General features: G+C 45.9%; 1 protein-coding gene across 1 annotated transcript; it reads left to right on the top strand.

Moving 5' to 3' along the window:
- Positions 1 to 9: 9 nt before the first annotated feature.
- Positions 10 to 10,161, top strand: znf526 (zinc finger protein 526). The gene is made up of 8 exons (XM_030748978.1): positions 10 to 218; positions 673 to 1,039; positions 1,161 to 1,330; positions 2,284 to 2,379; positions 2,465 to 3,237; positions 7,548 to 7,683; positions 7,768 to 9,366; positions 9,591 to 10,161. The coding sequence occupies exons 2-8, from the start codon at positions 730 to 732 to the stop codon at positions 9,753 to 9,755; spliced, it is 3,249 nt and encodes a 1,082-aa protein (XP_030604838.1). The 5' UTR covers positions 10 to 218; positions 673 to 729; the 3' UTR covers positions 9,756 to 10,161.
- Positions 10,162 to 11,947: the final 1,786 nt, after the last annotated feature.

Here is an 11,947-nt window from a genome sequence, read left to right as displayed (position 1 = left end):
ACCGCATTGGGCGGGCTGAAGTGCCACAAGAATGGAAGCGATCGGCGGGCAAACGTTTCATTACATGCTTTGTAACGTTAATTCCCGCGGACCCTTATTAGTTTTTTCATTTCATTATCCCTTATGGTGAGAAGAGACTAACAAAAAAAAAAACACAACCCCGTGTGGACGAAGAGTGACGACTACACGAGGGATTGTCCAACGAGAGTAAATGAGAGGTAAGGGGGAAGAAGGGCCCGCAGTCGTAGCCGGAGAGCTTCGGGGAAAAGTGGGTAGCGCCGCCTGACGGACCGCCCGACGAAGCGGGCAGCTGCCGTCAGGAAACCGCGGTGCCGAGAAACAGGTCTGCAGTATCGGAGGGAGCGCCGCCAACAGCTCTCCATATGCCATCACACGCGGCAAACAAAGATATGAATCACATACATACTGTGATTTGTTATTAGTTTATATAAAGTAAAAGACCCTGTTGTTGCGACAGAGGCCGTTAATTTGTTAAACGACTGAAAATTGCCATGTTTGATACCGACTTTTCTCCGTAATATGCATGAGCATTACTCGTTCTTGTTTTCACTGGGGATTGTTTTTTAAACGGACCATTAAATGTAAAAACAATGATCACATATTTGAATACCTTTAATGGCTTTCCTCTTTTTACATTTTTGTCTCCTATAGGTGAAGTTTTAGTTTAGGATTCACAACTGCCTGACTTGCCAAAGACATTTTGCTCTAATGGCTGAACAGCAGCAACAGGAGGAAGCAGAGGGCGTGTATGTGGAGCACCAGTATATGTGCAGCGAGTGCCACCAGCTCTTCAATACCCTTGAGGATGTGCTGGTCCACCAACAGATCCACATGGGCCAAGAAGGAGAAGGGGAAGGTGAGGTAACAGAGACCATGACCATCCAGGGTGTCCCAGAGATGGGCCAGAGTCAGCAATACCAGTGTCTGGAGTGCGGGAGCCTCCTCATGAACCCAGAGGAGCTGCTGCAGCATCAGGAGATGCACATGAGAGAGGTTGGCATGGAGGTAGAGCAGCAAGGTAAGAGATTTATTTGTTTTTTGATCATGGATGAAAAGCTGGAGTGTTACAATATTGGTGTTTCACTTACATGACTGCTTCAAGATGCCACTAACTACCTGTGTTAATGACTTTTGCCCAGAGCTGTGTGAGGTCACGGAGGTAGAGGAAGCCAGATCAGAGGTTCAGGTGGCAGGACCTGTGCAGTACCAGTGTCTTGACTGTCTGGCTCTGTTTGACTCACCTGAGACCTGGCTGGAGCACCGGCGGACCCACAGCAGGAGCAGCACACATAGTAACACCGAGACCACAGTAAGGAAGCCAAAGGACACTGTGTTACGCTGATTTGTATGGCAGATGTAGGTCCTTTTTTTTTTTTTTTAATGTCACAAATATATATAAACTAACAAAAGCCCCAATGCAGTTCCCTCCAGACTGATTGTACAGATGGTGTAATGGGAATGGGTCATATACTCGACTGCTTTGAAAAACTCATAACAGCTTCTGACTGTGCATTCATCACATTAAAGTCTATAAATTGTATTTAAGCATTTCCAAAATTAAACATTTACAGTTGTGGTCAGAAGTTTACATATACTCATCATGGGCATAACTGTCATGGTAATTCTGGTCTTTTAATGATTTCTTTGAACTGGTCTTTTTCCAGGGTGGAATGATTATACAGCATACATCTTTAATGATTTCAAGAAACTAGAATTGGGTGTGCAAGTTTGTGTTCAAACAGGACAATGATCCCAAACACATGTCAAAACTGGTTTTGGAATTAATTAAACAGGCTAATATTAAGCTTCTGGAATGGCCGTCCACAAAGCCCTGACCTGTAATTTTGAGCCTGTATGGAGTAGAGAAAATCCAAACTAAGTTCAGATGTGTTTACCCAGTTCTTGGTTTTTTTCTTTTAAAGTAATTAAAGATGTACGCTCTACAACAGTTCAAAGACATCATTAGAAGCCCCAACCATGAAATTCATGCCCATGAAGAATGTTAGTAAACTTATGACCACAACTATACTTCAGCCAAACAGATCAGTTTGTGTGGGCTTCCTGTGACTTACTGTTAATCTAGAAAATACTAGTTTGACATACTGTCATGGCCAAGCCTCAAAACATCCAATCTCCAAAATCTTAAAAAATATTTATAATTGGAGGAACCTAACATAAGAGTGAATGGCAATCTTTGTTTAATTTTTGCGGCATTTTATGCATTTCATTCAGAAATTCATGTTTTCGTGGCCTTACAAACAGGAGTACGTGTTGCAGCCGGATGGCACTGTCACTCCACTGAACAACGTGCAGAACTACGTGCTGAGTGAGCAGCAGGCTGGGGAGATCTTGGCTCAGGTACTTTGATTTAAACCCTAAGATGATACGTAGGGGTGGGAACTGTCTTTAATTTCTTTTCTGTGCATTCCTGTGTGTTTTGCAGGTACTTGCACATCAGCAGCAGCAACAACAACAGAAGAAACACCAGTCTGCTTCTAAATCTGCTGCATCCTCCCGCTCCTCTCTGCTGCCTCCCGTGACTCCAACTCCGGGCTCTGCCACCATGCACCTGCAGATCCTTACAGCTCAAGCTCTGGCAGACAGCTCCACCACTTCCGGTCGGCGCCGCTCCAAGCTGCCCCCTCTGTTGCCCTCTGTGGGCCGCAGCTCTTCAGTAAAGCTGGAGAACGGCATCCAGAGACTGGAGTTAAGGCTGGCCCCCGGTGTCCATGCTGACAACCAGCAGCAGCAGTCAACAGAGGTGGTGGTCATCCACCCATACGAATGCTCAGAGTGCTCCCTTCTCTTCCAGACACCAGAGGACTTCCTCCAGCACCAGGGAGATCACTTCTTGGGCCAGGACAAAGAGAGTGGCGAGCCAGGGGTCATGAGTGGGTTTGAGGAGGTGCGATGGAGGGAAGAGATGACAGAAAAGGTGGAGGACATACGCATCAGAGGGGCAGAGAAGAAAACCGCCACATGGGCTAAACCCCAACAGTGTGAGCTCTGCAACCGTACCTTCACCTCAGTCAACCGTCTGGCTGCTCACAGGCGTGTGCATGAACAAGGAACACACGAATGTCCAGAGTGTGGGAAGGTGTTCAAGAAGGCAACATCGCTGCAGACGCACATGCGCACACACTCTGGCGTGGCCCGTTATCTGTGTGTGGACTGTGGCAATGGCTACACCACCGAGATGACTCTCATCATGCACAGGTGAGTGCTCGGTAACGCCACAGTAGCCTTTAACAGAACACATTTCATCCTAAAATCAGATGTTTTTCCTCTGACCTGTAGTGTTTGTCAGTCTGGATTATGGAGGTGTGAGCTGCCTTTTCTTGAGTACAAGGGAAATAAATGGCCTTCGATTGGCCTTTCATCTTTTCTCAGAAATTATGAAAAAATCCAAAAATCTGGTTGTGAACAGTTTCAGTTCAGTCAAAAGACACTGTGGAAGAGATCCAGAGATTTATAATAACTAACGATTACATGCAGAACGGTGTATAAACACATAGAGTGAAAAGAGGTGAGTGAAGAAGAAACCCTCAGTGCATCATGGAAACCCTCAGCAGCCTAGGCATATTGCAGTGTAACTAAGGGAGGAAACAGGGTCACCTGATCCAGCCCTAACTATAAGCTTGATCAAAAAGGAGAGTTTTAAGCCTAATCTTAAAAGTAAGGGTGTCCAGACTGGGAGCTGGTTCCACAGAAGAGGGGCCTGAAAGCTGAAGCCTCTGCCTCCCATTCTGCTTTTAATTATATTAGGACCCAGAAGTAAGCCAGCAGTCCAAGAGGAAGTCTTCCATGGGAACAATATGATACTATGAGATCTTTAAGAAAAGATGGGTCTTGATTATTCAAGACCTTGTATGTGCAGAGAAGGATTTTAAATTCGATTCTGAGAAGCCAAAAAGGGAGAAATATACTCTGTCTTTCTCTTCCCTATCAGTACTCTTGCTGCAGTGTTCTGGATCAACTGAACACTTTTCAGGGAGCTTTTAGAGTGACCCAATCATAATGAATTATAGTAGTTCAGCCTGGAAGTAATGAATGCATGAAGTAGTTTTTAGCTAGGCTGTTTCGAAGAAAAAGTCGAGCTATTGTCATAGCCTTTGCATCAGTGTCTGTTCCACAAAATAAAAATCTTACCACTGAGAACAATGTGACCTAGAATGTTCAAATTCACACCATAGATGCATCTACTAAAAATCTCAGATGAGTTTGAATCTCGGCTTAGCGGCGATCTTGTTCAGCATCACTGTGAAACAGGATGTTGCTAATTTTAGAGATATTTTGTGAATTAAAGTAGTCCTATGTATTTGCTTAATGTGCATGCTGAAAGACCTATCCTTGTCAAGATTCCTCACAGTGTTACTGGAGGCTAGGGTAACGCCACACACAGTAAATATCCGGTTAGACACCATGTCTCTAAGATTTTTAGGACTGAGTACAATAACTTCTAAATTTAGAAGCAGGAAATTTAAGGTCATTCAGATCTTTGTCTTTAAGACATTCCTGTAGTTTAACTAATTGATTTGTATCATCTAGCTTCATGGATAAATAAAGCTGGGTATCATCTGCATAGCAATGAACATGTATGCAGTGTTTTCTAATAATATTAAAGGCAAGCATGTATAATGTAAAAAGTATTGGTCCCAGCACAGAACCCTGTGGAACTCTGTGACTAACTTTTATGTGTGAGTAAGATTTCCCATTTACATGAACAAGTTGGAGTCTATCAGATAGATGTGATTCAGACCACTGCACAGTTCTGTTAATGCCAACGGTGTGTTCTAATTTTTGTAGTAAAATATTGTGGTCAGCCATATCAGAATCAGAATCAGAAGGTTTTTATTGCCATATGGGTGAACAGGTTCACAGCATTAGGAAATTGCTGCGGTACTTCGTGCTTACAGAAAAAACAAATAAGTATAAAAACTATAAGACAATATACAAGTATACAAATTGCAAATATACAGAGATATTAGAGCTATAACTATAACACAATTACAAAATTACAAAATATACAGTGCAGAGACTAATTAAAAGATAAAAGAATGTAAACTATATTCCACTAATATGTACATCAGTGCAATCAGACAGGTGCATAGACATAGGGTCATCAGCGTTTGTGGAGGGTGGTGGTAACAGTCTTAGGGTAATTGTTCATGAGTCCAACAGCAGAGGGGAAGAAACTGTTCTTATGGCGGGAGGTTCTGGTCCGTATGGACCGTAGCCTCCTGCCTGAGGGGAGAGGGTCAAAAAGTCTGTGCCCAGGGTGAGAGTGGTCGGCTGTGATCCGACCTGCACGCCCCAGTGTCCTGGAGGTGTACAGGTCCTGGAGAGATGGGAGGTTACAGCCAATCACCTTCTCAGCAGAGTGCACAACGCGCTGTAGTCTCTGTTTGTCCCTAGTGGTGGCTCCAGCGTACCACACAGTGATGGAGGAGGGGAGGATGGACTCAATGATGGCAGTATAGAACTGCACCATGGTCCTTGCTGGCAAGTTGAGTTTCTTCAACTGCCGCAGGAAGTACATCCTCTGCTGGGCCTTTTTGACGACAGAGGTGATGGTGGGCTCCCACTTGAGGTCCTGGGTGATGGTAGTTCCCAGGAAGCGAAAAGAGTCCACTGTGGTAATGGGGGTGTCAGTCAGGATGATGGAGGGTAGAGGGGCTGTGTGCTTCCTAAAGTCCACTATAATCTCCACTGCCTTCTGGGCGTTCAGTACCAGGTTATTGTGGCTGCACCAGGACACCAGACGTTTGACCTCCATCCTGTAGGCCGACTCGTCCCCGTCTGAGATGAGTCCGATGAGAGTCATGTCGTCTGCAAACTTAATAAGCTTGACAGACTGGTGGTCAGAGGTGCAGCAGTTGGTATACAGGGAGAAGAGCAGAGGAGAGAGGACACAGCCCTGAGGAGTGCCAGTGCTGATGGTCCGGGAGTCCGAGACATTCTTCCCCCGCCTCACGTGCTGCTTCCTGTTCATCAGGAAGTCAATGATCCACCTGCAGATGGGATCTGGCACGTTCATCTGTGACAGCTTGTCTTGGAGGAGATCAGGGATGATGGTGTTGAAGGCAGAGCTGAAGTCCACAAACAGGATCCTGGCGTAGGTTCCCTGGGATTCCAGATGCTGTAGGATGAAGTGCAGAGTCAGGTTGATGGCGTCGTCCACAGACCTGTTGGCTCTGTAGGCAAACTGCAGGGGGTCCAGAAGGGGGGCTGTGAGGGACTTGAGGTGGGACAGCACCAGACGCTCAAATGACTTCATGACCACAGAAGTCAGTGCCACAGGTCTGTAGTCATTTAGTCCAGTGATCCTTGGCGTCGTGGGGACAGGAACAATGGTAGCGGTTTTAAAGCAGACAGGCACGTGGCAAGCCTCCAGTGAGGAGTTGAAGATGTTCGTGAACAATGGGGCAAGCTCGTTAGCACAGTGTCTCAGTGTGGCAGGTGAGACACCATCTGGACCTGGAGCTTTGCGAGCTTTGACACTCCTGAACTGCTTTAGCACCTGGTCCTCCTGAATACAAAAGACTGTGGGGGTGGGGGAGGAGGGGGACTCTGGGGTGGGAGTCCTTGATGATGTGGGCTTCTCTGAGGTGTGGGGAGTGGGGGAGGTTGGTGGGTGAATATTTGTGTTGGCTGTATTGTAGTTGGGACTGGTGGAGGTGTGAAGGCTGCTGAACTGACCATCAAAACGACAATAGAACTCGTTCAGTCTATTTGCAGTTTGTAGGTCGTCTGTGGAGTGGGGGGTTTTAGGCTTGTAGTTGGTAATCTGCCTAAAACTTTTCCATACAGAGGCCGCGTCGTTCTCTGAGATCTGCTGCTGTATATTCTCAGAGTGATGTGATCTAGCAGTGGCCACTTCCTTGCTAAACCTGTACTTGGCCTCTTTGTAGCAGTCTTTGTCCCCACTTTTAAAAGCCTCCCTCTTCTCTATCCACAGCTGCTTCAGTTTGGGAGTAAACCAGGGTTTGTCACTGTTATAATCAAATGCTGCACTGTGGTCTAATAGGGCAAGCACATAGATGAATCGTCTGTTAGAGGTCATAAGATCATTAGTAACCTTTACTAGTGCTGTGTCTGTGCTAATGCAATCCAATCCTGAACGAAACTCTTTAAATAAACCATTCCTCTGCACATGATCACTTAGCTGTTTGACAGCTACTCTTTCAAGAATTGTGAGTTTCATGTACAACTGTTTTGTTTCTACCAAATATCTGCCAGCCATATAACTACATAAGAAAGGGTCCATGACTCCACGACTAGATCCTCATGCCCATGACAGGATACAAACATTAGTGGCGTCTACCTCGGCTAACTACACATTTCTTTAGTTAGCAGATGTAGACAGTAGAAAATAAATAGTTCCTACATGGAATTGCTAACACTAAGGTTTGTGGATTTATTTTATTTATGTATTTATTTTTAAGTGTTGTGATTACTGGAAAAAGTTCTGAATCTTTTTTTAACCTGTCTGCTTATTTCTATCTTCTTCTCCTGGCTTCTTATAGGAAGTCCCACACTGCAGATCCCCTTCACAAGTGTCATTTCTGCAACAAAACTTTCACCAACATGACCAAGTATCTCTACCACCGTCGGATCCACCTCAACCGTGACACATCTGGCACATCCATCCCTCTCTCAACGGTAGTACATTAAACACACCACCCTCACAATTTCCTCCAGTGAACACAGCTTTTCAATCTGGCATGTGCCTGTTGTCTTCTGTAGGTCTCGGCTCCAAGACGAGCGTCTTCATCAGCTCTTGCCATCCTACAGAGAGCAAGGATGAAAAAGTATTTCCCCAATGAGGCAAAAATAGACCTGCTGGCTCCTCTCACTGAGGAAGAGATGGTAAAATTGGCAGATCCCAAAGAAAGTCCTCAGAACAAAGCTGAAAGACGTGAAGATGAGAAGAAGGTGGAGGACAACAGCATGGAGGTGTCTGAGGCACGTGAAGAAAAACTTGACCTACAGGAGGTGAAAGATGGCGCCGTTTCAGAGCCTGCTCCCCTGGATGACATGGGTGTGGAGGTCTCCTCTAGCTGCACAGATGAAGCAGACATTGCCTCAGCTGCGTCATCAGAAAAAGGCTCTTTCTCCTGTCGTTCATGCCCTAAAACATTCACCTCCCAGCTGCAGCTAGTACAACACAGGCGCAAGTCCCACGTCCCTGAGCGCAGCTTTGTATGTGGCATGTGTGGAAAGTCTTTTAAGAAGCAGATCCATGTGCGAAACCACATACGCACACATACCGGTGAGAGGCCCTTCCAGTGCTCGGACTGTGGCAAAACCTTCTCGTCTCTAGCCAACCTGACGAGGCACAACCTCATCCACTCAGGTGTGCGGCCGTACCGCTGCGATGTCTGCCACCGCTCCTTCTCCCAGTCATCTAACCTTCGTCAGCACAGCCTGCTGCACTCTAGCGCTGCCATGCTGAGCTGCCCCGACTGTCCCGCCACCTTCCGCTGGCCCACCAAGTTGGCAGCACATCGCTTCACCCAGCATCCAGGATCTCCAGCACCTTTTCCCTGTTTTCACTGTGAGGCTGGCTTCCTGACCAATAGGCAGCGAGAAAGCCACTGTCTGGAGGAGCACCCTGGGCTGATGCAGGCAGCTAAAGAGTTAGAGGAGGGCAAAAAGACCGACGACCAAGCAGAGGTGGGAAAAGATCTGACCTTGGAGCCCTCCACCTCAACTTCAGAGTCAGGGGATTCAGCCAGCCTTGTGAGGGGGAGCCTGGATTGCAACATTTGTGGGAAGAAGCTCAATTCTCCCGCCAATCTACGACTTCACAGGCTGAGCCATTTCGCCTTGGGACCTGGGCGGCCACGGTGCACCCAGGGGAAGCGGCCTAAAGCTCACCAGTGTCCTCTCTGTGGCAAACTGTTTGTGTCATCCTCTGGAGTTGCGCTTCACCAGCGCGTCCACACCGGTGAGCGCCCATTCCCCTGCCAAGTGTGTGGGAAGCGCTTCCGTCAGAACACACACCTGCGAGAACACCTGCGCACACACTCGGGCGAAAGGCCGTTCCGTTGTGAGATCTGCGGAAAGGGTTTCATCCAGAGCATGCACCTGGCAGAACACCGTCGAACACACACTGGTGAGCGGCCACACGTGTGCCCCCTGTGCGGCAAAGCCTTCAAGACCTTCTCCAACCTGAGGAACCATAAAAAGACCCATGCGAGGCAGCAGAGGCTGGACGAGGAAGCTGCCGCCCAAGCTGCCCTGGAGGCCAGCTCTGCTGTGGCTGTGGTGGACGCTTCAGCTGTCGAGGTATCAAACGGGCAGCCTCAGGTTATCCAGATCCAATCCTCGGATCTACAGCAGGTAAAAATGGCTCTCTTTAAAGAGATGTTTTCCCTTGCCATCTCTTTTTTTTTTTTTTTCCAAGTATTTATTAGCTTTTCAAAGGGGACCCCCCCCTTTCAGTCAGATGTATACATGACAATGGTGGGTGCTCATATTAAACTTAGATAAAGGTTCAGCTGTTGAGGTCATTCTGTACACATGGTTTGTCTGTGTAAGTTCATTCTGAATTGGCCTCCCCACAGGCGCCAACCATCATGTGTAATGAGTTTGGGGAGACCATCGCCATCATTGAGACCAGCGAGGGAGCGGTTCTGCCTCTGGAGCAGGCCCTGGAGATCTACCACACAGCTATAGAGAACGGACTCGCCATGGACACAGTCGCTGTGGATGGACTGCAGCTCCTCTGAGTCGCCAAAAAATAGAATTTATCATTGAGAGCTGTCAGTGCGAGTCCTGATCGTGACTTAGAGACTAATTGACTACTGTGAGGAGGAGAATTGAGGACTGAAACCAGCTAATTATGGACTGGACAAGCGTACTGAAACAAGATGACAAAATTATTTTGGCAAACAGACCAAAGTATGTCCTCTTTCCTGTTTTACAAATCTCTGAGATGGCTCAGCATTAAAATATAATGAAACGAAGCTCACTAAAATAAAGGATATGCTGTTAATGGTGAATAAGGACCACTGGTTGTGCCACAGATCATATTTGTATTATTAATGGTATAATTTTTATCATTTGGATGTAATTTTTGTTTTCTTCTGTTTAAATATTTGGTCAACTTGTTAATAAATCAAATCAATAAATGTCTCTTTTTTTTTCCCCCCAACATCATAAGTATTTACACATTTACCTAAGGCTTTTCTCATTTCCCTAATCTGTGCCACCTCATCTCCGTCCTCCTGCCTGTGGCCCAGAAATCAATCTGGGAGAGGAGGCTGTAGAAGGAACAGTTTTTTACCTTCAAACTATACAAGTGTGGAAGGAGGACTCTTTAAACAGCCAATTATTTTTAAGATTATCAAATGTGTGATTAAAAGTAGTCCCATGAAACAGTTTTCTTTCCATCCATCCATGTTCTGCTGCTTATCCAGGTCCCATCAGAGCTCAGCAGTCTAATCAGGGATACCCAGACCTCCCTCTCCCCAGCTACCTCCTCCAGCTCTTATGAGGTGGGGCCTCTTCCCAGGTGGAAAATACCTAAATATCCTCACCTGGGAGTCCCGGTGGCATCCTAGTTAGATGCTCAAACCACCTCGACCATTTCCTTTCCCTGAGCAGGAAAACCTTAAAGATGACCACTACTATAAAAACAAGAATTGTTTTTGTAAATATGTTGCCCCAGCCTTGGTGCAGAGTTTGAGAAACTCTTGAAGCTTGATCCTAAGCAGCACTGAAGTCCTCCTACAGGTATATGGTGGCCCAGCACCTTACCAGAACCCAACGTTTGCTTCCCAGAAAGATAGCCTAGTCCGACTAAAAACGAGCTGAGCAGGAGCCAACGCTCGGCTGTTTTAGATTCATAACGGGGAAGGGGGACGGGTGCGGGTCAAAGTGCTCTTATAATAAAGTCAGTGAACAAGAGTGTGAAGTTTGCTTGAACAGTATGCATCTATGGTGCGAATTTGAACATCCTAGATGAGACCGTTCAAGTTACCGCGTTCACAAGGTTTTCAGAAAACTCGACCTTTGACCTTTACCTTTAGATCAAGGGTGCAGACATTTGAACTCATCCAAGACTTTTAGTACATTCATGTGTGGTGTGTATTTGAAGATTCTAGGTCACATTGTTCTCGAGTTATGGACGACATTAAAGTTTATGTGAAACAGAAGGTGACAAGGCCGTGACAATAACTTGACTTTTTCTTCGAAACAGCCGAGCTAAATTACGACTGAACTTAATCCAAGCCTGGGAAACTGAACCTTTGAGTTTTTCCTTTAATTTGTCACCAGTCTACCTTCCATAAAACCACTCTGCTGCATTTCTACTTAAGGAAAACCCAACTTTTCACATCGCCAGCAATAAAATCACTTTAATCAAACACCTATTTTTTTATTTGCATACTGAAAGATACAGATACAAACTTAAATTATTTATATAAATTCCTCTCTTGCATACTGGAACAGCAAAACAAGGAGTAAAACACAAAAACATTAATAGCCATATTTATTATAGTTTTTTTTTTCCCCATTCCATGTGTTTTACCTTCAGTAATGGTGTCTTAAAAGTCAACTTATGTTCAATGACAGTTTTCCTTATCAATAATATAATGAGTCTATTGACTCTACAGTAATTATTTACAACACAACCAAGTCTTGCACAAAGACACAACCAGTATTATATCCAACCAGCTCTCTTTGATTCGTCGCCCTCCCATCACTTCCCCCGGTTTTCTCTCCGCCCGGCCTAAAAAGGGAGGTCTGGAGAGAGCAATAAAGTGACAAAGGGAGGAAGGAGGGGAGGAAAGAGGTGGAGGAAGGAGATGTACAAGTGCTGAGGCTATAGAGTCAAACTTATCGAGGGACAGAGAGGCATTACGGGGTTGTCTAAAAACATACGGCTTATTACTGTTGAATGAATATAAAGGTCCACGTC

This window comes from Archocentrus centrarchus, chromosome 16 (genome assembly GCF_007364275.1).
Source record: "Archocentrus centrarchus isolate MPI-CPG fArcCen1 chromosome 16, fArcCen1, whole genome shotgun sequence".
NCBI classification, from domain to species: domain Eukaryota; kingdom Metazoa; phylum Chordata; class Actinopteri; order Cichliformes; family Cichlidae; genus Archocentrus; species Archocentrus centrarchus.
This window is presented reverse-complemented; position numbering and strand designations above follow the sequence as displayed.